The sequence below is a fragment of the Lichenostomus cassidix genome, chromosome 4A (assembly GCF_008360975.1).
Source record: "Lichenostomus cassidix isolate B80296 chromosome 4A, HeHo_3.0, whole genome shotgun sequence".
NCBI lineage: Eukaryota > Metazoa > Chordata > Aves > Passeriformes > Meliphagidae > Lichenostomus > Lichenostomus cassidix.
Genome location: NC_139485.1, coordinates 6656960 through 6683593, shown reverse-complemented (window position 1 = coordinate 6683593; position 26634 = coordinate 6656960). Strand labels below are relative to the sequence as shown.

The window sequence follows — 26634 nt, the reverse complement described above, 5'->3', positions numbered from 1 at the left end:
CTCTCTACTCTGTAGCTCTACGGACCACGGGAAGCTCCAGCCAGACTTTTCAGATATAAATAAGGCTTCTCAAGCTCTTCATCTTTGTGCTGGCAATGAAACATCCTGTGGTCTAGAGCAGCTTGTCATGGGCCAAACTCGTTCCTGAGGGAGTTGTGCAGTTAAATCATCTTAACTGGCTGCCAAACTGTAGTGCTTCCTTCTCTCACTTGAGCCTTTCGTAGCTCTCATGAATATCCTACTCCATTGCCTCAGCCCCAGCCAGGGAGGGAGGAAAGATGTCTCCTTGGCTGTGGAACAGGGCACACAGCACCTTGCCTGAGGTGGTTGTGAAATTGTGTATGAAAACGAGCATCCAAATGCCCATCTTCCATTATCCCTGTCATTGCCATACTTGGAGGAGACACTTCTCCCTCTGCTCAGCAGGGTGGCATCTTCTGCCATTGTGGGAATCCCACGTACTGGCTGTTTGAATAATTATCCCCCTTTTTCTTTTTCCAGAGGTTCCGGTTTGTATTTTTTTTTATTTTTCTGAATTGAGCAGTCACACTAACAGTGCTGTGTAGCACAGGTTTATGTGGAGCCATTCATCATTCATAGCTGGGATCACAGAACACTTCACAGCCGATTACAAGGTTACACATGCAGGGAATGACATGAGCTGCCAGTCTGAAGTCAGGCTTCAAGCTGGTTTCTGGGCACACCCAGAGGATGAAAAGAACTCCGGGAGTGAATGGCACACGAAGCATCTGACCTGCCCTCCCTCCCGCTGACCCAAAAGATGTCTCTCTGTGATATCCAGAGAGGATGTTTTCTGTCTCCTTGGACAAAAAATGGGCACCTGTGACACAGGGTGCTCCAAACACCCCATTCCAGATTTCCTTCTGAAGTGACAGATGCCTAAGAAGGACTGGGGCTCCAGGACCCATTTTACAGGTAACCATTCACACAAGAGGCATGTTGAACACTGGAGAAGCCACAGCCCGGTCAGACCAGAGGGCTTTGAGTTGCTCCGTGTGGTCTGAGTGGTGCTGAGAAGCCGGAAGATGTCAGCCACTGGCCCTTTGTTCAAAGGGGGCATTACAGCAGACACACAGCCTCAAATCCACACTAACACCTACAGGTGTGGCTCTCCAGGCATCCCTCTGTGCCACCATCTGTACCCCGGGCTCGCCACCCCTCCCGACCCCGCCTGGGATGAGATGTCCCCAGCGCCTCGGGCCGTGCCTTCTGCAGCACCTCCAGCCCGAGATGGAAATGTGTTCAGCAGGACTGCGAGCGTGAGAGCCGCAGAGCAAAGCGCAGCGATGGCTTCTTCAGCTCGGAGACAGCGGCCGAGCCGGGCTGAGTGCCGGGCTGAGTGCCGGCAGAGCTTTGCTGTGTGCAGGCAGAGCTTTGCTGAGTGCAGGCAGAGCTTTGCTGTGTGCAGGCAGAGCTTTGCTGTGTGCAGGCAGAGCTGCGCTGTGTGCCGGCAGAGCTTTGCTGTGTGCAGGCAGAGCTGGGCTGAGTGCAGGCAGAGCTGGGCTGAGCGCCGGGAGAGCTTTACTGAGTGCAGGCAGAGCTTTGCTGTGTGCAGGCAGAGCTTTGCTGTGTGCAGGCAGAGCTTTGCTGTGTGCAGGCAGAGCTTTACTGAGCGCAGGCAGAGCTGCGCTGCTCCCCGCGGGCACCGCGACCTCACTTGCTCCGCAGCAGCAGCAGCAGCCTTAGCCTTGCGCCGGGCAGCCTCATCACACGCTGTCCGCATCTCCCGAGAGCTCTTCTCATCCCTTCCGAGAGGGAATTCTCGGCACTGCCTCTCGGAGCTGCGGCACAGTGACGCTCTCCAGCCTGGCGTGTCCCGTTCCGTGTGCGGGAATTCCCGGGTGGACACCCTGCGCAGAGGGTGTCCCCAAAATCCCCAAACCCTCCTGGCAGGCTGGCCCTGAGCTCTGCCTTTGGGATAGACAGGGCTCAGGCTGCTGCCTCGCTGCTGAGGCCCCTCGGGGACAGGGAAAGCACATTATTGATCCCCTTACCTCACAGCTGGTATCAGCACTACATTATTTTCCAGCACTACATTATTTTCCAGCATCATTTTAAGTCGCCGCAGTGACACAAACACATTGATTAAAAATTAAAACCAGTGACAGCTCTCCCACAAACAGTACTTACTGTACTGTACTTATTGTATCCTGGGAGGAGAATGAGAAAATAGCAGAAGACAGAATAATTTATAGTGATAAAATGGGTTACATTTTCATAAAAATTTTATTTTACTTTTTTTTTTTTAAATAATTCAATGCACTGGCAGTATAATTAATCCCTCTATGAGAGACACGAATGTACCAGTTCAACCAATATTATTTATACAGAGACATTGTGTTTAAAAACAACAAAAGTACATTTAAAATGTTTGTACATAAAGTATTACTGTTATTTTTTTTTCTGAAGAAGGAACAAATGTAAACAAAATGCGTAATTGTGCAACACGTTGGAAATACAAAGCAAAACAGGCAAGATACAATTTTATACATATAAAGCAAAAGAAATCAAACTTTTATAACTATACAACATTTCAGTAATTGCTTGACATTTTAACAGTTACCTTGGTCTGTACAAAACATCTTAACTTATACTTAAAACTTTACAAGAATAACATGCTTGTTCAGAACAAAGACACCTTGTGGAATTGCAATGATTACTGATATGATACTTGCACACATGAGAAAAAAAAGGCTACTTCAATAGTAAATAAAAAGTAAGAACATAAGAACATAAGGTAAAAGGCCATTTAGTAAACCATAATCTAATTCCAATAGCTAATTAAGTTGCACTGCAATGCAGAAATTAAATCTGACTTTTGCTGGAAGACCATAAGGTCATAATGTTGCTCTATTTCCAGGAACCAGAAGAAAGCATATATAAATTTTCCTGATATTTTGGTTAATTATACATGCGCACGCACACACACACAAAAGAAAAAAAAAAAAAGAAAAAACAGTATTTGCCACAACAGCCAGAAAAGGTGGGTGAGAGAACCCACACACTAGACTACTCCCAATATGGCAGGGTTAAAAAATCAGGACAGCTAGGAAGAGCAAACACCCACTGAGTTTGCCAGGATTGCTTTTCCTGAACCTTAGTTGTATTTTGCTTTTTTTTTCCCCAAAAGACAGGAAGCAACTATAATTGAGCTGAGCCATTTCAAAAATTCTGGGAGTACCACAGCCAAGCCAAAACACAAACCGAAGGAGAGCTCAAAACCAAAGCAAAACATCACCAGATCTTTGACTTGTTTTCATATTCTGTGCTGATATGTCCTAGACCTTTCGAATGTGGGTTTAAAAAAAACCAGCATTTAAGATTCAGTAGAAGATATGCAATCCAGAGATGTCAAAAATACAGACAGGAATAAATTATACAGTATTTTATGGAAATACAAGGACTGTCAGCTCGGATAAAATGTACATAATTTTTAAGTGTCCTCAAATGATACATATGGCTAAAATTAAACCCCTGATTGCAACAACCTAACATATTCAGTGCCTGCTTCAGCAATCCGTGTGCTGAGCACCAATTCACACAGTTACTTCTGTGGATTTCAGTGGAGCAACCTGCTGACCAGGATGCTCAGGGGAAGAACAGCAGAATTGGGCTGAGATTAATATTTGCCATGATTTCTAAATGTACAGAACCCATTTGGCTTAGAGAAACCACTTTCGCCTGCTGCAATGTCTTTGAACTAAAGTAACAGATTCCATCTCTAGACTGAGAGCATTTAGGACATGTTCAAATTTATTTGACACTTTTCTATGCAAGCTAATGCTGATGCCAGTAAATATTTAAACTGAGAGGTAATAAAATTGCAACATGCCTTTCGTTAAAACCAAACCATATGCGAGTCTAGATGGCAGGCAGAAATTACCCTCCATTTTTTTTAGCAGGGATTATCTGGTGCTGAATCAGAATAGCTCAATATACACTCAGCCTCAGTGTGCATTTATAAAGCTGCATTAGGGCATGCAGCACAGCATGAAAAGGGAGAGGACTGGTTTTTCAGCTGGTGTAAATCAGCTCTGACATCCTTGGAGCTACTTAGAGGCACATCAGCTGAAACTTTGGCCCACAGTCATTGGAAACATGCAGCCATCACTCAGTCTGTATGAAAAACTCAGCTGTGGAAGTGCAGAGTGAGGTGAAATCGACATCAGATCAAAAGATGCTCCGTTAGTCTCGTTTCTGATAACGTGTCTCCAGACTGTGTGGTCTAAAGCAGTTTTATGATGTGCTGTGCACTGCATAGCTTTGCAAAGTACAATATTTCCTTGCAGGCAAGGATTATGGTACATTAATCATTTCATTGGCATGATCAGTAAAAACGCATGATGATAAAAGCTTTGGGAGTTTATCTGCATAGAGATATATTGGCAAAAATTAGTCTGGGGTTAGAGGGTTTGCTCCTTGGTGTGTGCATATTAGATTAACTCCACTGAAATCAGTCCTCCTATACCAGTTTACACCAGCTGAGGAACTTGTACTCTACCTCTCTTATAAATAAAACATTTGTGCTGCTATCCACTATTCAGTTCTTTCATAAACTCAAGGGTAAATGCCTCCTGCCAGTGGGTCAAAGCTTCTCCATGTCCACAATGTCGTGTTACTTGTCACTGGAGTCAGTGGTGGTTTCCCTGAGCAAGGGCTGAGTCAGCACATGGTCTGGTCGAAGAGCAAGTCTGCTTGTGGTTATTCCAGCTCTAGTCCAGAGACCTTGAATTAGTTTCAGTGAGAGGAGTGCCCAGCCAGAACAAAAATGGGTGTAATTCCATTCAATTGGTTAGGTTAATGCAACAGAAGTTCTGGCTTAATACACTTAACTCCAGTAAGGTGTTACCATTTTTGTTACCCAGCTTCTCCTTTGATAAACAGTACTCAGCAAGCTCCATAAGACTTGCACTACTGCCACTTGACAGCAGAATTTGGTGCCACGAGTTCTACCGGTTGAGCCAAGTTACTTTACATTTGCTTAGCTCAAATTTTGGTCCGTTGTAGTTACTGTTGTCCAATAAAACAATTAAATTCACTTCAGAACCTGACCTTCCTTCGAATTCTGAGAGGAAAATAACTGAGTAGAAATTAGTGCTATCTATACTTGAAGGATCTTTAAATGGTGTTACAACAGGGTGACTCTCACACACCTGTGAGTAAACTCCCATCCAGCACAGAGAGCTTACGGAACTTGCAGAGAGAGGAACTCCATTAAAATCAAAGAAGAAAGCAAGTCTCAAACAGCTGCATTGTCCACTCACATGACTTTTGAGACTGGCATCAGTGGGACTCAGCTGGAGTCCTGTAAGCATGAGTGGTCCTGTGGACACTACAATTTGAATTCCAATTCTGTGTACAGCGGATATTGCCCAAGTTCTGTGCTGTCACTGTGTGCACAGCTCTGTCAACTTGATTGGCATCTCCAGATGCAGTGCAAGTACAAGTGAGTGCTCAAATCCCAGTCCATCTGCAGCTGCAGAGGACCAGAACCTGAAAGCAAGGCAAGCCACAGCTTTGCTCACCCAGGCAGTGGGGCTGGGGTCCCTCAGTCCCCCTGGGCACAGCACTGGCCCCCAGTACAGTGGACAGGGCTGTGTGGGGATGCACACCACACAGACCTGTAGTGTCCAACACCCAGGGTAGGCTCAGGAGCTCTGCGTGGCTTCACAGCCTGTGGGAGGTCACCTCAGGTCACACAGTGCTACCTAAGGTGGCTGCTGGGCCTTTGGGATTGGTCCTTGCTTCTGTTCTAAATATAATGTAAAAATAATGTTTTAACTGGATGGTGACTTCAGGGCAGTGACAAGAATTAGCTCTTTGTGACATGTGGTGGCACTCTGAAGAACTGGATGTGGTGCTGCTGTATTCTGATTTCACAGGATACCATGGCATAGGTATTATTTTGCAGGACATATCAACAGTAATGGGTTCCCTTTCCCAAGAAGCACACAGCTGAAATTCACACTGCCAGACCACACCAGCTTGTCTCATTTTCTTTAAACCACTCTTGACATTTTTACCATTGCCTAACATGATTACAGTGCCAGTGAGCTGTCTGACATGTCACTACATACCCTATGGTTCTGGGAACAGCTTTTCATCGCAGTATTTTTGTTGCAGTGCCTCCTGGTGAGGCCAGGTTTGATTCTCATCTGACACCACTTTTATACAGTAACTCATGTGCTCCTGAATTTGCTCTCAGCTCTCTCTATAGAGCCATGTCCTCCCCCGAGCTGTACACAAGATCTGAACTCAACCTATCCTGCCTTCAGCAGCCACCACAAGGGGTTTGAACTGGAGTGAGATGATCAGAATCACTGATCTTGGAAGACAAAACATCTCTGAAACAAAATGGCTTAAGTAAAGCTACCAAGTCCATCAGAAAGGCAGGTCTGACTAGGATTCCAGAGAGAAGATGACTATTCTCTAAGTCAGGCAGGAACATTTTGCATTCAGCAGCATAGAGGTTTCAATAATGAAGGAGAACTTAAGTTTTTAGCCTATACATGTAGGCTAAATAGCAAGTGAAATAACCAAAACATGCACCTGTATAAACATATCTCATTAGGCAATAGAGAATGCCTATAGGCATTGGTGTGCTCTGGTTATATCATGGAAGTCCAGGATGATTATTGAAAATAGAGGAATTGAGCTCTCCCAACATTAAGACTTGTTTTATTTGTATTTATAAAATAGCATGTAAAGTAAAGGTGGAAGATGTCATAAGGACAGTAGGTTGGTTTCCCGTCTTCATCCCCTTTGCCTCAATCCCAGTGCATTCAGGTGAGGTCAGGGAGATGCTGTGAGAGGGAAAGGCCCTTTTCAATGATTCCTTGGTCTGCAGCCTGCCTACAGCTGGGACATTTCTACACTTGCTTCAGAACAACTTATTTTTCTTTGGTGACTTCTTAAATATTTTGCCTTCCTTAAAACTTCAAGACACTGGTTTATGACAAGTGAGTTAACCTGAAAAGCAGCATGTTGACAGCACATTCAGCTCTCACACTGACTTTAGGGACCACAGGACTAAGATGACAGAGTTGTTGCTACTTGCTGCCACACCTTCATTGTCTGCAAGAATAGATGCAAGCAGGACTGTGCACAAACCACAGAGGAACACTTGAATAATGCCACTAGCACCAGCAGTGCTAGGAGTGTTTTCTGTTTACAGCTAGTGTATCTTCTCTCCTGTGCTATGAAGTCACAAGCAGGGACTTTCTGCTGCAAATCCAGACACAAATCCACACAGATGTGTATGCACACTCACACTCATGTGCTTGCTTCAGTGCTGTGAGGAGTTTCTCCTGAACTCCGAGTAATCAAGCATGTTAATACCTAAGTCAGAATCCTTACCAGTGCCATTTTTGTTATCTGTTAAGTTACACTCACAAAACTAATAATTCAATTTAGACAGCATTGAATGCTGATAAAAACACACTAAAAACATTTCTTCCAAAGTACCTAAAAATATCAGTGAATCTAAACTGTCATAACAGAAAAACATAATAAAATCTGTGAAATTAAAAAAGCATGGAAATTAATGTCCCAGATTCAATTGTCTTATTTTGTTTCCTTAGGAGAAATGGAGATCTCAAATCCTATTTTTTAAAAAACCCCACATAACAATCAGCAGCCCTATCTCTACCTTTCAAAGAAGATAATTTATAAATGAGGCAATATATTCACAGAGAGAATATTTAAATAATTGAAAGTCCAAAGAACATCTAAGAAAAAGTGAAATCAAGCTACAAGAAGCAAGCTGTGAAAGTTGCCACCAAGACTATCACAAAAAGGCTTTCCCTGTGCTCCCTGCTCTCGAGCACTCAACACACATCACATGGCTGGAGATGTTCCCTGCACTTGGAGCTGGATATTCTGCCTGCACACTGTCAAATACTGAAGACCTGCTGCAGCCCTTGAGGTGGAGGTTAAGTGCTATGTAAATGCCTCTCTTGAGCATTTAGGACTTTGCTGCCCTTGGGTCTTGCACCCCAAATGTCTGAGTTTACCCTTCTCCAGGCCTGCTCCTTTCACTGCGGAACGCTTGATATTACTCCAAACCTTTGCAGGCATGGCTCACAAATGACAGTCTTGTCAGTTCTGGCAATGTTTTATGAAGCTTGGTGTCCTTCTTAAATCCCAGCTACAGAAGTCAAGAGATTACATCACTGTCCCAGTTTATCACTATTAAAAACAAATGTGTCAGTTTCAGCCCTTGGCATACTTGCAAAATGCCTGAAAATGTGTCATGAAATCAGTCTCAAAGCTCAGTATCCAGAAGGCAATACAAGAACCAAAGAGTTTATTAAAAAAACAAAAAACCAAAAAAAACCCATACCACAATTTCAAGCCAATCTTGTAATTTTTGGTGCTTGGTTCATGAGTTTGAAAGCCTGAATTGGGCAGTGTTAAGCACAGACGTAGCAAATGCCCAAGCATAGACATGCTGCTTCCCCATGGATTGAAACAAACAAACAATCTCATTTGATTAGCTCTGCTGGAAGTAATATTTTAAGGGGTAAAATGATTCCACAAAGATGACATGTTGGCAATTGAAATGAGATGAATATAGTGCCTGTAAAAAGTGCAATAATCCTTAATAACTAACCCAAAAGAAGCCTCATCCCCAGGGATAAGACAGTAATTCACTCTCCATATTTAATTTGTTTCTAAGCTGCTTTTGAAACAAGACTGCTAAATAGTAAGTTGGCTTGTGATCCTAGACTTGAGTGCTGGACTTATTATCATCATGCCATTGATTCAGCATACACATCAACCTAAGTCACAGGACACAAAATCAGGTGGGCTAATTCCTTAAGCTGTTTAAGCAAAAGATTGTGAACATGGGGTAAATTCAGAGATAGGAGCCTGTTTACCACAAGCAACAGGGGAAAGATAATACCTGGTGATCACTGAGTGACTGCAGCTAACTCTGAACAGTCCTGTGTCTGAAGACTGTTTTCCAAGACATTGCTATCCCTTGGAAATTCATGGAAGTCTAGGATTTCAATCTACATTAAAGGAGCAAGTGAAGACAATGCACTTAATTAGACTAAATAGATACTTGCAAAAAGAATGGAAAACTCTGGCTTAGGACAAAACCAGCCCACCCTACTTCATCACAAGTACCCAATCTGTTAAAAAAAGTTATTTCAAACATTTAGTTTTCTTTTTCTTTAAAAAAAACCCCAACCACCACCTTTCATCTACATTTCTGAATAGCTCTCACTGCCATGGTTTTATTCATTAGCTACTGGGGCCAGAGTTGGAGTGACCAATGTGTCAGGTTCAGGTTTCAGCCGTGTTACCAAAACCCTCAGAGAACAGATAAGGGTGAATCGACCACTTCAGGAACAGGAATGTGCAGATAATACAGGATGTGCATGTTCTGCAAATGTCCTTTGTAGAAAACCCTACACTGGATGATTTCTCTAATGATGCATGTTGGCTATGTTTACAATACAGTCTTGTGGAACAAAATGTTAGGAATTATTGATTTTTAAGAAAAGGTAGTACTACAGGGAGCTAATACACGACAGCTACAGAAATGTTTGTCTTAAATGTGCACTGGGCAGAGTCCTTAAACTGCTCTTATTGCAAATATCCAAGGCCTGCTCTAAAAATCTTAACAGTCTGAACCTTTTAAATGCAAATTTGTCCTATTTATCTGGTCACAACCCAGTGAGTAGAATCCAATAACTCACCAGATTAAAGAATATACAGGTTTATATAGCAGAATGTAATTGCAATTAACTAATATCTGGATGGCATTTAATACACATATTGTGTTATTTCAATGAGATGAGACAGAATAATATTTACATTGCTATGAGCATCTTCTGTTTATAGAAATGGAATTTACAGTTCAGTAAGGTATGCAGGCGTTATATCAAGAATGAGATGAGACCATTTAAAGTCTTGTGAATTATTGATATAAAATCATTTTGTTTTGTTTCATGCACCAGCGCTTCTTGCAGTGGCACCAGAAGAGCAGTGCAGTTTATAACAGGGAAAAAAAATAAGAGGAAAGAGCAAATGTGAAATGGTGCAATTTATTCACAATTGCTTTGAAATTCTATCTGAATTGTCTCATTATTATTCACGCATTAGAGGAATGGTCCAAAACATGACAGCATGGGTAAACAGATGCAGAGCTTGGAAAATAGGTAATCTGACTGAAGTATTCATGGCCATTATTAAACAAATGTTATATTGCTTTTGGGTAAATCTGGTGATTTTATTTAATTTGACATTGTTTTCAAGATAGCAAGATAATACTGTTCGTTTCTAATGCTCTGAAATGAACAAAACAGGTGAAAATTGATGCCACATGGAATTATAATGTTTCAACAGTAGCTGGTTAGTTAAACTTCTAGATAGTTCATGAAGAATCTGCATACACTTATTAATGGACTTTTACATACAATATCAATGCTTAGAGTGCAGCAGTCCTGTTAAAATCTGCTTTCAGTGAGTCACTATGCAAGGAGAGATTGTTCTATGAAGAAAAATCTTGGATGAGTATTTGTTTGAGACTAAACAGTAAAACAGAAAGAAAATTCACAGATTTAGTATAGGAATGGTAGATAAGACTAAGAAAGCTAATATTTTGAAACTGCCTAAAAACTGCAATAAATTCTGCTGCCTACTGAAATTATTAAGCCAACAATAAACAGGAAGAATGGAATATCAAAACCTCATTGCATAGTGTGTCATCATTCTTTAATGAGGCATTCCTTCAACCTTTTACCTCTTAACACCTTTGGTGATCTTACATTATGTACCTGTAAGATATTCAATGTTCTCTTTTAGAGATTAAACCTATAGGAAGTATGAAATCTTAGGAATGTACTGAGTCAGGTAATGATGCCAGAATTAAGCGTCGAAAAGCTTGGTTCAGGTTCAGAAGATGATTTTGAATGAATATCTATAACTTCTACTAATTTATTTCAGAAGGGACTTCTCATATACACCCTCAAATATTTAAGACGCTTTGTACTATTTCTCAGGAATCCATATCTTCTCAAAGTGCTTTTTTTGTTTTCACTTGAAGGCAGCATGGACTTAAAACAATACTGCAGGGAATGTACCGTTCCATAAAGCACATAAGGATGGCAGGATCCAGGAGACACAAGGCATAGAAAATTGTCAAAAACGATTAGATGGTACTACACATACTTGAGTCATAAGTTTCATTTATGGTGACTTCTACTTCCAATAGATAGGATATTAAAAAAGGCAATAAAAATGAAGTTACATGAATAAACTTCCAAAAATGAGTGGAGTTCCACCAGTGATCGTCTCTGCGCTGGTAGAGGTAGAAGAATGGGGATGTCATGAACAGGGCAGCAGTCACTACAACAAATGAGCCTCAATGCGGAGCCAGTGGAGTCCCTGGCGGACGTAACGAACCAGATTGGTCATACTGCTGTGTTGTGTTAAGGGTCCCATCACTGTGTCCAGGTCCACAAAGAACTCTGCAATGCACAAGAAACAGAAGCAGTCATTTCAGGCAGTGGTACAGAAATACAGGAATTAGCATGGTTTCCCACTCAGTAGTAGCACAGTGCAATTAGTGAGCTCTCAAGACAGTTGTGCGTATGACCACATAGTCGGTAAGAAAAGACTTAAACAACAATAATATATTGAAACAAACCAAATTAGATTATCCATGCTGGAAGTCTACCACAGCATGGTATGAGTGGTTGCCAGTAGTCTTCCTTTAACTCTGATGATCTGCACTGTCAGTTTTTTGAGATTAGGTTTGCTGACTGTACGATTTAAATAGCTGGCAATGAAATCTTGCATTACTTTTCCATGCTGTACTCTCAGCCGGGCATGAAGGGCTAGATTAGATCTTTCCAGACCAGAAGACCTTTCTTGCTCTTTTCCCCACTCTCCAATTTCTCTTACTGCCATTGCAGCAGTTTTGGCCCTCTGCGCATCCTGCTGCAGCTGCAGGCCCCAGAGGATGAGTGTGGGGTGGGATGGGAGAAGGAAGAGGAGAGAGAGGACACAGCAGAAAAATAACATCTTGGAGACGGGAACCTATGAGGGGGAAGAATCCTGACCCTGGGATTCCTAGCTGGGAAGGGTTAACAGGAGGTCACTAAACAGAGAGCCCCAGTTAGGAAGCGACACACCATTTTACTTTACGCCACGTATTAGGTGCTCTCTGGGTGAAAGACTAATCCTGTTAGGGCCAACAGACCTTTCCTAATTGCTGTCAACGGAGAACTGAATGGTGTCCTGTATTCTCCCACAGCTCTCTATGCTTGCTGGGGCACAGGCATTCCCACATACACAACACTTACACTATATTTAGGCAAGTGGGAATCTGCTCTCAGTTAAAGCCCCTCAGAGCTCAGATAACAACCAACAATCACAGCAACGCTGGCTGAGCCCTCACATTCTCACCCTGTCTGAAATCCAGTGCACTCAGCCAGCCAGCACTGCATTGGCTGCACTTCAGGAGAGCAGATGCCGGGTACAAAATCATTATCAGTACTTTCTTCAGCGAGTAAGTGCTGCTTTGAGGTCTTCTATCCAAGTATTGACAGTCTGACCCTGGTCAGCTTGGGAGCTACAGCAGTATCAGAGCACAAAGTGATTTGGCTGGAGGCAAGCATAATGAGAGCTCAGGGCTAGCACCAGCGCTGCTCAGATGCTGCAGGCAGCAGCTACCTCTAATCTTCCTTCCTCTGTCTTTTATTCCCCCCCCCCTCCAGTGTAAAATCAATACATTTAGAAGTGAAATAATGCACTTTCTTGCTTGTATTCTAGAGATCTCATTCTAGGCTCAAACAAACAATAATTGCTTTAAACACTGAGAATTCACCTTAAAGCCTAATTTCAGGTTAACATTTCTTGAAAAAGCTACAGGCACTGAAGCCACTTAATAAATGTATATGTGTGAGAACAGGTCTTGCTCCCTACAGAGCTGATAGTTTTCTATCGTAGAGAAAAAGTGCTGCTTTCTTTGTAAGCTTAAAAAATGGTCTGATCTTGTAAAGTCAGCTAAGAGTTTGATGTTATAGATGGTGAACAACACCACTTTAGGTGATCCAGCACAAACCATCCCATGGGCTCTGGGAAGTCTGCAGTTTAGTCTGGCCTGCTGCAGATGCAGATTTATGCCAAACTCCATCTATTCTCCCCAACACTCTCAACTCTACTGACCAGGGGAAATTCCACCAGAGGTACATGGCAGTATGCTCCTGCTTTCCTTTCCAAACCAGACCAGCTTGGCAGGTCACAGTTCTGCTGTTCTCCCTCTTGCTATGCATTTTTATTTTAATGGCACATCTTTTGTCAGGCTGACAAAGAAAGGCTTCTGTCTGCTGCTCTGAGCCAGCTGGACACGAGTCAAGTCCAAACCGGGAGCATGCAGGCAGACTCAGAGGAGCACAAAACCTAAGCTGACAGCCATGGACAAGGGGAGGCTGCACATCTCCTACAACACAGAGGAAATTTCTTGTGACTGCATGGCCATGACCTAACAAAACATTTCTGACAGCAGTAAGACCCAGAGGTAAATGCCATTAGGCCACATTCTTATACCCATCTCAGGACAGGTCATCAAGGACATATTCTTATGCGAGACACACCCTGTGATTCAGAAGACAAGAGAACCAATGAAAGCTGACCACAAAAGTCACTGGATGTGGTTGTTGTTTTGTTTTCATTTTAGGGACTAAATTTTTATCTTAATCGTGGTTTCTTTGGAGGTTTGCGGGGTTTTTTGGTTTTGATACCATTCTTATTTCAAGGGGAGAGGGGGAAAATCTCATTTTTTATAATGAGCTGACTGCCCAAGCTCCTGAAAGACAGGCCAAGTGGTCTGTCCTGTAGCTGGGACTGACAGCAGAGTCTGGGGCTTGCACCATCCCATTTGCTGTCACAGGACAGTTTTGAACTCCCAATCCACTGGCCAGCGCAGCAGAGCTGAGACAGCTGGAGGAGCTGACAAAGGTGGGCTGGAGATCACTATGGAGAAAAGGGTGAGTCCTGTTCCAGCCAGCAAGGTAAAGGTATTTTGAATTATTTGAGAGGTGCAGTTGACATCTACTGAAACAATTACAGCCAGGTTTCATGAAACGCTGTAACATTTCTCATGTCAAAGTGTCTTGAACACATCCTTTTTTAGAGAGAATCCCTCCTGTGGTATGATGATGACCTGCAGAGCACCACAACAGTTCTCATATACTTTTTGCTACACCATGAATTTTTCAAATTGCATTTTAATTGTGTTTAAGCACGCAACTTAAAATCAAGTACTTAATTAGAAATGAGGTATCTTTCCAGACAAAATGTAAAGACAGACATGCTATAGCATGTATGAAACTCTGATCTCTCTCCAATGGTTTATAATACTTAAATGAAATTTGAAGTAACACGAACTTTGCATTCCCTGTAACATGTCTGCAGGTTGTGAAACAAGATATGAAAGAACAGGTCACAACCTTAAATGTCTTGCTCATGTGAGAAACCCTTATTCATGCATCCAGTCCCAGTAAAGTCAAAGGGACTGCTCATCTGAATAAAGAGTATTCCAATATGGCTTTGCAGAATTGGGTTTATTTGATCGTAAATCAAAATGAGAACAAAGAGTGTAGGGAGGAAAATGCAGAAAGAGAGTCAGCAGGTTTTTCCTCATCCAGCTCTAGGACTGATAACAGCAGTGGCTGGGTACATTTTCTGTCTGCTGGCTGAATGCCTGAGCTATTTTGATTTAATACCAAGTAGAACATTTAACAACTCCACAACACACAGGGCTAATTACAAGATTATTGCCATCTCTTCCTCCTATCAGGGCATCCTTCTGCATTCCCACTGTAACATTCTGCATTATATTTGACAGGGAATCGCTTTCACATTTTGTGAAAATGGATGCAGCTATGGAAAAAATCCAAAATGACTGCACTGCTACTAAATTAATCAATGTGAACAAAGACAAGAAGCAGTGGGGAGGACTGGACAGAACTTGTATTATTGTTCCTCATCCAGGGATAGATCATTATGACCCACCATTCAGACATAAAACTCCATAAATCTCAAGCGCAGTTTCTCTAAATCAGTGGAAATTTGCCACTGACATTAATGGGAGTAAGATCAAACTGCATACAGCAAGCACATTTGTCAGGACAAGTCGGCCATCTGAAATCTCACTGTAATTTAAGAGAATGAGCCAACTCATGATGAGAATATTTCCTAGTTAGGCTCTGCACCTCTAGTGTCAAAGGAAGCTTTCTCAGTGATTTGTGTAAGCCCAAAGCTGGAATCTGAATAATTATATTGTCATGGGGAAGTTCACAGCTAGCCAACAATAGGCCAAATTTGTCCCTTAGTTACATCTCAGCCAGTCCACTATACTTGATATAACCCAGTCACAAAGTGCTTGCCAAAACTCCTTTGAAACGACTGTGGTAAAGACTTACATTTTGTTGTTAGGAATAAACAAGCAGATTTGCAATCCAATCATAGGAGAGTCAAGGTCATGGCTTGCAGTGGACATCTCCTAATCGGGCTCCCTGCATAACCATAACATCTAATGTTTGCTTATTATCCTAGCTAGCATTTTAATAGTCTTAAACCCGTTGACAGAGCAGTCTGAAAATAACCTCGGTGCTCTACGAGAGGCTGAAACTGTGAACGAATTTGCAGACTTAAAAGCTCTCATCACTCGGGGCTCGTGTTCGCTAAATTATTTGCCAGCTGCTCTGATAACCCCATGTTCAGCGTGTGTTACACACCCCCCTCTGTGCCTGACAAGAGAAGATACGCATTGGCTACGATGACCAGCAAGCAGATTTGGTCTGTTTGCTCAAGCTGTCACAGTTGTGCTCTTAGATGAGGCGATTCTGGGTCCAAATCCAGAGAGCACGGGGAAAGCTAAAGCTGGGGAGCCAAAGGGGACGAAGAAAAAGCAGAGAGTGGGGCACCTTTGTTCTCCTTGGTGAGCTTGTCAGCCATGTCCCAGTGCTCGTAGCTGCGCAGGACGTTGTTGGTGATGTTGACGTGGCTGGCAGCCATGTGGTGGATGCGCTGCGGGATGGTGATGGTCCCCGCCGAGGACGAGCTGGCCGTGCCCGTGCTGCTCCCGGCAGAGCTGACGGGGGACGGGCTCAGGGACATGGGCGAGGGGGTTTCTGTGCTCCTGCAAGAGGCCAAGAGAGAGTGAGAAATCACTGGAAATCCCCCTCACGCCCCCCACTTCACGGGCAGCCTAAATTCCCTTGAAAAGTCAACTCTGCACCCCAGTCAAGGGAGGATGTGCAGTGGTACCTCCTCATTTTATGAGAAAGGACAGCTTATAAACTGGGAATGACTGAAAATTAAAAGGGATATAATTCTCCCTTTCAATGAACCTGTTATTATAAAAAAGAAATCTATCATAAAAATAGTGCAATCTTTCACAGAAAGAAGCACCTCATAGCTGTAATGATTTTTTCTACCTGCTGCCAGAAGCTGCAGTGGCAGTTAGAAAACACTCAATGTGCAATATTGGCTTATTATCAAAGTATTTTCTGGAAACCACAATGACAGTTTGCTCCAAAAACAGTCACCACAATAAGTAAAGAGCAAGTCTTAAAAGCACCCTGCAGAGCAGTATTAGGACCTGAGGGTACTGTAGGATTATGAATATCTCCATAGGATTCTTTAAGGCTATGGAGATTTGTTCTAATTGCCTACAGTTCATCCACACAGTTCTGCACAGAGCAGTGTTTTAAGTTACCTACTTAGTGTGGCACTAATGTGCTAATATAGATTTTCCTTTAATTCTAACACCATCAATTAGGAATCACCTGCTGGCTGCAGGCAGAGCGGCGGTCAGCACAGCATGCTCTTGTTTGGAGCTGTGCAGTGCTGAATGCTCACAGAACAGCTGTTCTCTCTGAAAATTTACAGGATCATGAAACTGTTCAGCTTGGAAAATACCTTTAAGATCATTGAGTCCAACAATTAACCCAGCACTGCCAAGTCCACCAGTAACCCATGTCCCCACGTGGCACATCTACACCATGACACTTTTAAATACCTCCAGGGAGCTCAGAGACTCAACCAAGTCCCTGGGCAGCCTATTCCAGTGTTTAATGACTCTTTTGGAGAAGAAATTATTCCTAATCTCCAATCTAAACTTCCCCTGGGGCAACTTGAGGCTATTTCCCATTGTGCTATCACTTGTTACTTGGGGGAAGTAAAAAGAGCTATCCTTCAACAGATATACACTCCTGCCCAACTTGCTGTCATCCACAAACTGACTGAGGGTGCCCTCAATTCCCTTGTCCAGATAATCAATAAAGATATGAAACAGTACCAAGCCCTGGGGAACACCACTGGTGCCCAGCCCCAGCTGGATGTAACTCCATTCACCCATTTGGAAGCACTTGCCTAAACAAAAGCATTCTATTTGCTGCGGAATACACTTGAGATGCAGGGCCAAGACACTCCTGGCACTCTCTGCATGAAGCAAAGACACCAAAACTCTCCAGACAGGGGTGTTGCAACCCCTCCCTGGACAGGCACTGAGCTCACTCAGAGTCACTAGGCCTGATCCAAAGCCCAGCAGAGAAGGGCTTGACCTCTGGGCTTTAAAGGTCACTGTCACTGGCCCTGCCTGGGCACAGAGCTGCTGCCAAGTGATGCAGGACAGACTGACACCACGGTGCAGCCTTGGGCTGAAAGGCATTGATGGCAACAGCTTTTGCTGGAGATTTTCCAGCAGTGCCCTGCTGTTACCTGTGCTCAAAAACAGGCTCCTGTGATACATTCTTTTTCCAGAGCTAGAGATCACATTGATTTGGCAGCTTGTAGCTTTTTACCCAGTTTATGGGTTAGAGTTTAAGCATGTCCTAATGCACAAATGCTTTCTTTTTAAATCTGAAAACATCCTGGTTACCTGACTTGCCACAGTGTCTTTAATGCACAGAAGTGCTGAACTATACTAGATTAGGTCTGGGAGCAGTTAAAAATGATAAGTATCTCAGGAGACCAAGAGTATTTTGGTAGAGCCACTTACAACCAGCTGACGCACTTCTGCCAAATAAAGCACGTTGTTCATTGGATTTACCCTGTTGTGCACAGCCATTATTACTGTGGTGAGTCTACTAAATCTCTGTATTTTGTGCTTTCTGTCGCTAGAGGTGGGAAACATTTCTGTAATGAAACCAGGGAAAATTTGTTTCAATGCCAGGCTGGAACCCAGGCCAGCTTTGTAGAGGTTCACAACCTTTTCAAATGAGCAGGCAGAAATTCCAGTAAGCCAAGCTGTGATTTTTGATGGATCTGAGATCCTGAGTAGACTACACTCCATGGCAATGGATAAGCTTTGCTTCGTTAAAAAAAAAATTTGAGATTACCCCACTGCCTCCCCATCCTGCACCAGGCTGGTGATCCATCTCCAGTGGTGCTATACCCTGGATGGTGTTTGGTCCTTTTTCCTGTGGTGTGTGAATTCTTTTCCCATCTGACACAAATTTGCAGGGGAATAAGAGAAAAGTAGAGCAAGCAGCCCTAGGGAAGGCAGAGCTGCCAATGGCAGCACCAGGCCCCTGACAAGCCTTGGAGGCACCTGAGATAGACAGCAGCTCTGAGCCAGCTGGAGAGATTTTCTTCTGAGACTCCACACAGAGGGGACTCAAGACCCGAGTGTGGACTGTGGTCTTTGTGTGTTGGGTCACAGGTGTCACAATAATGCTGTTATAACAAGGCCTTGTCACTCAGTTACTCTCACATGTCAAGTGCTTCCTGCTCTGAATAAAAGACAGAGATGTGCACTTTCAGAGCTTTCCTTCCTTATCTCCAAAGTTAGTGGGAAGAGACTGATCAGCTGGGTGTTATGTTAGAAGTGATGCTGACCTGAAGGCTGGGTTTCTGCTGCCTACTTTGTGGCCAGACAAGAATTTTCTCCTCCTGTCAAAACCCACTTATTCTCAATCCTGGACACCTAATAGCTCCTTTAAATAGCGAGGGAGATGTCATCACCTGCAGAGCACACACTTCATAGGGGTCTATTATAGGACAGGAATAAAAGGATAACTTCTGCTCCATGAAATGTTTATGTACAAGCCCCTTCTTAAGGAACAAAAGAGATGTTATGCTCCAGTGGTCTATTTGATCACTAAAACTTTATGTTAACATTTATGTATTTTTATTACAATACAAGGTTTCACTGACATTTAAACGCCTGGAAAAACTGGCACATAATGAATAATTTAATTTAGTAGTTGCTGTTCCAGTGTTAAAATAGCTTGTCAGTTTTTATTTAAAGTGATTTCTTATTTCATCAGTTTAGGTTGTGTTATAATCTATATTTAAATAGCTCTATACATATTCAAAATAATTTTGAGTATTTGGGGTGTGTACATATACATATCTATACCCCAAAATATTTTGAATTATCTAAGACAATATTTCTCTTTAAGCAAAATGCTGGAATTTTTGGTTTTGCACTGATTGAGAACAATGTCTGTTTGAAAACTTCAATTCTTTGTGTGCTGAACTTCAACCCCTCCTACAGTTTTACTACTTTGTTTCCTTGGCGTGCCTAATAGTCATTTCTTCTTCTGAACCAGCAGAAGGAGACCATTAACAATATTTTCACTGAGAGTTCAGCCTACTCAAATAAAGATGGAAAAGAAGGTGAAGTCCTCCACCTTTGTTTCACCTGTATCTGGATGTGAGAGCAGGACAAAGGAGCAGGAGAAATGTGTGCCAGGTGGCAACAGCCATTGCAAGATAAAGGCAAGGGTGCAGCAGCAATGCACCTCCCCTGAACAGCAGATCATAACTGCATTACTCTGACTTCATACCTGAGGTGAGGGTGTTTTAACGTTAATATCAAGCCACTGATAATTGGCTGACTAAGTGCCTTTGCATTTTCAACACTATTATACCTTCAGTTTTATTAAACAGCACTTACCATATATCAATGAAATATTCATTTGTCTTTCATTGCTGAACGAATCATTGAAAAATCATTGCAATGAAGGTTAACTTTGCTTTGGCTTCCTAAAGTGACATGGTACTTGCTAGCTAATTAACTGATATTTTTATGGCCTTCATTTGGCTTGAGAAGCAAACTGTCAGAGAATTCAGCACAGACCCACCACATCTGATTTTAGACTTAAGGGGGCTTTGCACAGATGAAGGTGTGTTTCAGCTCCTCCTTCCCACCCACACTGGATGGTCACAGGGGTACCTGATTTAGTCCAGTGGGAGCCCTTCAGCCCCACAGGGCAACTGTAGCATCAAGTCTGTAGCCCAGAAGAACAGTTTCTACCTGATACATACTTGAAATGTACCTGCAGCTCCCAAAACACAGATTCCATGGCCTGTCCTTTGCCTTTAGAGGCACAAAACCACTTCCCCTCCTCTTGGAACCACTTGTTCCCAGACAGAAGTACTCAGCAGAAAATACTCACTTTCCATTGCCGCCCCAAGGTGAGGGGGCCTGCGAGGCTTTTGAAGAGTTCTGTAAGTACAAAACCAAAATGTAAACACAGGTGATGCAAGCACATGAATACTGATGACACAAGGCTCAACACTCCCCCTTTTCACTGCAAGAGCTACAGTGCATGGAGCAGAACAGCTCTGCACATCAGTCCCATAATTAAGTGGCTGGTGGATGATTGGTAGGTTCTGACCAGTGGCTTGAAAATCACTTGGTGAAAGAGGGAGTAAGTTCCAGTAAAAGCAGATGTAGGTCACAAAGAAATGTTTTTATTACCACTGAAACTTATTCTACAAAGTAAGTTCTTCAGAGTGCAAATAACTGCTTATCTTTAGGGGGACCTTCAATATTTTAATAAGAAACAAAAAGAATTTGGCTTGATGCCTTAAGGAAATTGATCCCTCCCAAGTTGCTAGGGAAGGTGGCTTGGGATTCACATAGTAGTATAAATAAAATTTTTAGTAAGGATCTACTTGAATGCCTTTGTTTTTATATATTTTAGTTGCACAAATTGACTTTCCTTACCTGCTTACTCATCCTGCCTTTCACGTCTGTGTAGCACCTTGTAAAACCCTGTACAAAAAGATTGCCGAGCAACAATAAAGCCCAGGTTTTTCCAGTCTTGCTCAGACTGAGTGGTATCTTAGTTCCCATACAAAGTGGCAGTATCAGGGCTGAGACTATCTATGTGTGCCCTCTGAAAACAATCACTCAGCTCCCTTGCTGAGAACTCAGCATGCACAGTGAAAATTCAACCAAGTTTTACAATTTCTCTGCAAAGTATTACCCACGTTATTGCAACACTCATCTGTAATTGCTGTTTTGCATGGGAGGCACAGAGCTCCAGGGGAGCACAGAGACTTCTAAACCACAGCTCACAGCCCAGTATTTCTGACCAAAGCAGAAAACCTTGTCCAAACCATGGCACTGGCCTGGCCTGGGCGTTCCTGCACAGCAGCCACTGCTTGTCACAGAGGGGTGAGCAGGACATGGGTGTTTCACACGACAGAGCATATGTAGTGTGTGTTTTTGCCAACCACAAACATGTAGGAAAGAGGGAGATCCTAAACTGCCCTGGAAAGTCTTCAGAAATAGAGAAGAAGCTTTTAATGCTAATTTCTCCTGTCTGGGGATTGTTCCCAACAGCATCTGGAGACAAATAATAGATCTGTCAAGATTAAGACTAGATCTCAATTGGAAGCAGTTATTTGATAATGAAAATATTTACCAAAAATAGTTCAATGACTAATGACAATGCATTTTCAAAAACATAAAAATCTTCCTCAAACTTTCAGGGGAAGTATATCACAGGATGTCACTTTTTCTAATCATAAAATGTTTGATTTAAATTAAAAAAAAATTATCACTTTAGTGGTATTTTATTCCAAGTAGTCTCTAAACTTCAAAACTGCTTTTTGCATGATTAAATGGTTATTTTCTCTTTTGAAATGTTAAAAATTTAATTTTTAAGCTTTTAATTGGAAATTAATCAGAACCAGTTCTGTCCACAAATGGTTTTAATTTGGACAAAGTGGCACTTGTGAGGAAAAATAAAAAGAACAATTTAGCTGAAAAGTTCCTCCCCAACTCTGCTGTAAACAGTGGGCTGCTTTTCACAGTTAAAATTGTGTAAAATTTTGAATAACAACTCTATTCAAACAGTTAATCTGTTTCATTTGTATTACAGATTCTCGCTAGTGAACACAGAGAACACGGTGCAGCAATACAAAACTAACACAGTTCATAGCTCCCATTCTTCTCTTTTCTCCTCCTGTGCCTTTATTACAGAAAGAACCTGAACATATAATCTGTATACACTCAAACACTGCTTCTAGCAAATGAGTTACAGTGCCCACAGCACACACACTGCAACATTAACTGAAACAGCTTCAACTGGATGCCTATGCCCAGCATTCCTGATTTGTCTATTTTATTGCATTTTAATTTTTTTCTCTTATTTTACTTTACATTAAAAGACATTTCCTTATGCTGGGAGTAGTAAACATGTTCTTCATTTTACCTACTTGCACAGCTAGAGAAAATCAAGTGGCTTTAAAGCAAGAGAATTTCCCCTGGTCCTGCCTCTTATTTTTTTAAAGAAATCATTACTTTCTGCAAAAAAAGGTTTATATGTCTAATAATCCTTTTTTGAAGATACAATCTACATTCACCCTAGATAAAATCTGAAGTGGGTGGAATACACTTCATGAAAATGCTGAGGTTATGAATATGTGTAGTTCAAATTCAATTTGTTGCACAAAATCCCTGACTGAAAACTCCATGAGCACAACAGAGACACTCCTCATGGTGCAAGAGAGCCTCCATTTAGGCACAAGATTAGGACCAACATTACTGAAGCAGCAGACAGAGGACACATGGAGTTTTACAGTACTGGAGTTTTACAGCAGAAGGACCATTTTATCACTGTTTACATGAAAATATGAAAACTGCGGAGTTAGAGGTTTTTACTGGTTTGCAGTACCAATATGTCAAAGCCTGGAACAAATTCACAGAGGCTGAAAACACCAACAAAAAGAGACTGATGGGCTGACAAGCCAGTATAATTACATAATTATAGAATAATATGTAGTAATAAAGTAAAAGAATTAATGTATGCTTCAAACAGCATTAACCAGTGAAATATAAATATCAAAACCTCAGCAGAGCTGAAGAGAGATACTATTTCTCTCTTAATCTAGGAACAGTAAGGATTTGTCATTCTTACACTGGGTAAACAGCATTTGACAAGGATGTTCTGTAAAAACAAAACATCCCCAAGTCATGAATTTAAGGTAAAGACAAACCTTTGAGATGTAGATAAGGTAATTTGAAGTTCCACAGGAATAAAATGAGAAACCTCTGGAACTGCAATAAGCTTCAGGAAATCTCACTGAATCTAAAATCTAAACTTAACTAACTACAGCCAAAATAATTGCTTTATTATGGTTCATTGGGGGTCAGTTCATAATCACTTGCACATTGAAACCCTGAAAGAATCAGAAACTTGCATAAACATTACATGGTGTTGAGAATAATGTTATTTTAGTAGAATTACCGAGTGTGAGCATTTGAATCAAGTGACTAATCCAAAAATCCCCTAAATCACTTCTGTCCCCACTCCCTGGCAGCCATCCTACCTGCATTTCCCATGGGAGAGGTTAAATGCGGGACTTTTAAGTCATGCAGTTATACTTGTGAGAGCTCTCAGTGCTGGTATGAATTACATTTCATATCAATAAATTAAACAGAATAAAGATTACCTTAAAATATTCCATCAGAGATCTGGAGTACTTCATAGCATGGTCCTTCTTTAGTTTAAACATTCTCAAGTAGAGAAGTGATAAGCATCGGTAGCTGTGGTAATTAGGAAAGGATTATGTTAATTCCATTGCTTAATGAAACCTATAAACTGTAAAAAAAAAAAAAGCTGACCTATATTTTGCAGTTTCTGTTCTAAGGTTACATTTTGAAACATAAGCAAATGGAGAAAGGAAAAAAAAGTGGTCAAAAGCATTAAAATCCCATCTTGATAAGAGTATAAATTAGAAGAATAAATGTTTAGTCAGCTGCTGAAGAAATCCATTAGTTATCCTTTAATAGTTTAATGGAAAACAAGAATAATGATCTTCTGTAAGCTGCTTAAGTAATTCAGTACTTTTAAAGTCCTCCTTAAGATTTTAGCTGCTTCTCTCATTGTCGCAAAGGGACTTACCATAAAACTGCTAATTTCTTGTCCCCTTCTGTGGCAGAAGAGCCTGTGAAATTCTTGAGTCTCATTGCATACCTGATCAGAAAGGTGAGAGATAAGAAATTGAGAGTTAAGATGTTTCCAAAAATAATAGTAACACCAAAACATAACAGCCACACATAGATATTCTTTTCCAACTGCAACAGTTAACGGTCAGAGTGTTCTGTGATGATGAGATCAAAGTACAACTCAACAGAAAGCACCACTTAAAATCTGGAGGGCTAAAGTAAATCACCAACCAATTTTCTGGGCCAACAAGGTGAACTATCCTTGGGCATATTAATGGTATTATATCCAGCCAACCAGGCTGAGTCCTGCAAACATTTGTAATGAGTGTTGAACAGAAGCATAAGATCTTGGCCCTATATGTACTGAAGCGTAAAGTAATATATAATAAGGTTTTACATATAATACTTTGGGCTTGAATAATATCTTCAAAATCCTTCTCATAAATGCTTCTTCAATGCTTTTAATATATTTCATATAGAAAATGGTTTTAAATACAGGAAAGGTCATGTTCACAGCTTTTTTAATTCTTGGGTTCAATAATTTATGAGTCTTGTGTACTTGGTCTTCCCTCTCTATTTAATTGCTGCTGTCCAGCATTTGGATGATCAAGGACTGAGTATTCCTACCTCCTCCGTCTTTTTTTTTCCTTTAACTGAGCACACTCCATTCTATGCATTAGTCTCTTGAAAATCAATTCATCGCATAAAATCATTGTTCTGAGCCCTAATGCAATTTCACAGGTACTTGTGTTAGAATAAGTAATAGGGTTCAGCGTTGCGTAAGAAAGTTTTAAGGTATCCAGGCAGCCTTGATGAGTTCTCATTTACACAGAGGTAATGGAGTGCAGGCAGCTGTGCTGCTCTCCCCTGCCTTGCTCCCTGCACCCATCCTGAGCCCCAGCCTGCAGCTCAACCACACCACCTGAAGGGCTTCCTCCACCTCCTGTCCCACCTGCTTTGGGTATTGTTGTTCTAGTCAGATTGGGTGAATCTGATCAAATACAAAGAGCTGCTTTTCTTTGGGATTTTAGCATTACGATTAACTTAAAACACATTCAACAGTCAGATCTCTGACACTCCCCATCTCTTTGATGCTGCACTTGCTTTCTCAAATAGGTGTCTGATGCAGATAGTCAGGGCAGACACAGCTGATGCAAAAGGGGAAAACTGTGCTTCTGACAAAGGGAGGAGTAAAAGTGAGAAAAATCTCCTCTTTGTTATCTCACAGCAAAAATCTGTGTTAATATTAGCAGCTACACTGAGAAAGTGTTGTGTGAAGCCACATACTTTGTACATCCAGCACCCACTGTAGCCCACAAGAATTTTCTGTGGTTTTGTCCATGGAGTTTTACTGAGCCTATACCAGCCTGCTGCTCACCTGGGCAATCACCTTTTGTCCATGTCTGACCACTGACAGCAATTACATGGAAAAATAGTCTCACTGGCTGATACAAGATGCTGCATGCAACAGCTGGGCAATTAAACCCTACCTTTGGTGGTAGGTGGGGGAATTCAGCTCAACTGACTTAAGCTATTTAGGTATTGGAGATCTACTGTAACAAATTCTTCAGATTCTTCCACAGCCAAAAGAAGCTCCAGAAGCAGGGCAGGTGCTGCTTCCATGCCAAGGTCTCTCTGTCCCACAGCCTGCAGCAGGGCTGTTGATGCTGAGGAGTGCCACTCACCCCAGGACACAGCCATGCTCTCACCTGACTCCCTGCAGGTCCTGCCCTTTTGGGAGCCACTCCCAGAGCTGCCATTGCCTGGTTTCAGTGGTTCATGAGTTATGGCTCCTGGGAGAACAAAGCTTTTTGGTCTGGGCATGCTGGACAGACAGACTGTTGGACTGAGGAGCAACAATTTCAACTCGGCTGTGTGGTTTTCTTAAAAAAACCAAAAATAAATGCAGGCTCCTATGAAGAAGTGCTCCCTTCTTTAAAGAGTATTTCTTTAAATACAATTTATTCTGCCATGCAGCTGCAGCTGTGTTGTTCAGGACACGCTGTCAGAGTGCAGGACAATTTGGGCACAGCAGAGCAGAGGCAGGTGGCTCCTTTTCTAAGTGCTCTGCTCTCCAGGGTTTAACATGGATCAAGTGTTGAGTGAACATAATTTTTTTTCTTGAGTGATTTCTTTAGATTTTCTTCTTCCCTTTATGAAGTGTAGAATGTAAAAACCATGTTTTTAAATATTTAACAGGCATATTATTTACCTGAGAGTAAGAGCTTAAGATTTGATACATTTTATTATGCAAATAGCTACTTATTCAAAATGTAAAACATGCATTATCTTGGCAGTCCCTAATAGCTAATCTGGTATGTTAAAAAAAAACCATCATTGACATATTAAAAACCAAATATTTAGGGCTTGATTTGCCTCTTTTTCTTTCTCTTGTGCAAACT

General features: G+C 41.8%; 1 protein-coding gene across 3 annotated transcripts in view; it reads right to left on the bottom strand.

Annotated features, from left to right (window-relative positions):
- Positions 1-2228: 2228 nt before the first annotated feature.
- AFF2 (ALF transcription elongation factor 2) overlaps positions 2229-26634 on the bottom strand; it is a 358249-nt gene continuing 333843 nt past the window's right edge. For 2 of the 3 annotated variants that reach the window (XM_085060296.1, XM_085060294.1), the window contains exons 17-22: positions 24189-24260; positions 23737-23830; positions 21002-21049; positions 20448-20497; positions 15966-16180; positions 2229-11501 (exon numbers count right to left, since the gene is read on the bottom strand). In XM_085060296.1, the coding sequence (XP_084916422.1) occupies positions 11380-11501; positions 15966-16180; positions 20448-20497; positions 21002-21049; positions 23737-23830; positions 24189-24260 (601 nt within the window). In that variant the 3' untranslated portion in view covers positions 2229-11379. The remainder of the gene's footprint in view (positions 11502-15965; positions 16181-20447; positions 20498-21001; positions 21050-23736; positions 23831-24188; positions 24261-26634) is intronic. The other variant, XM_085060295.1, reaches the window with a different exon arrangement.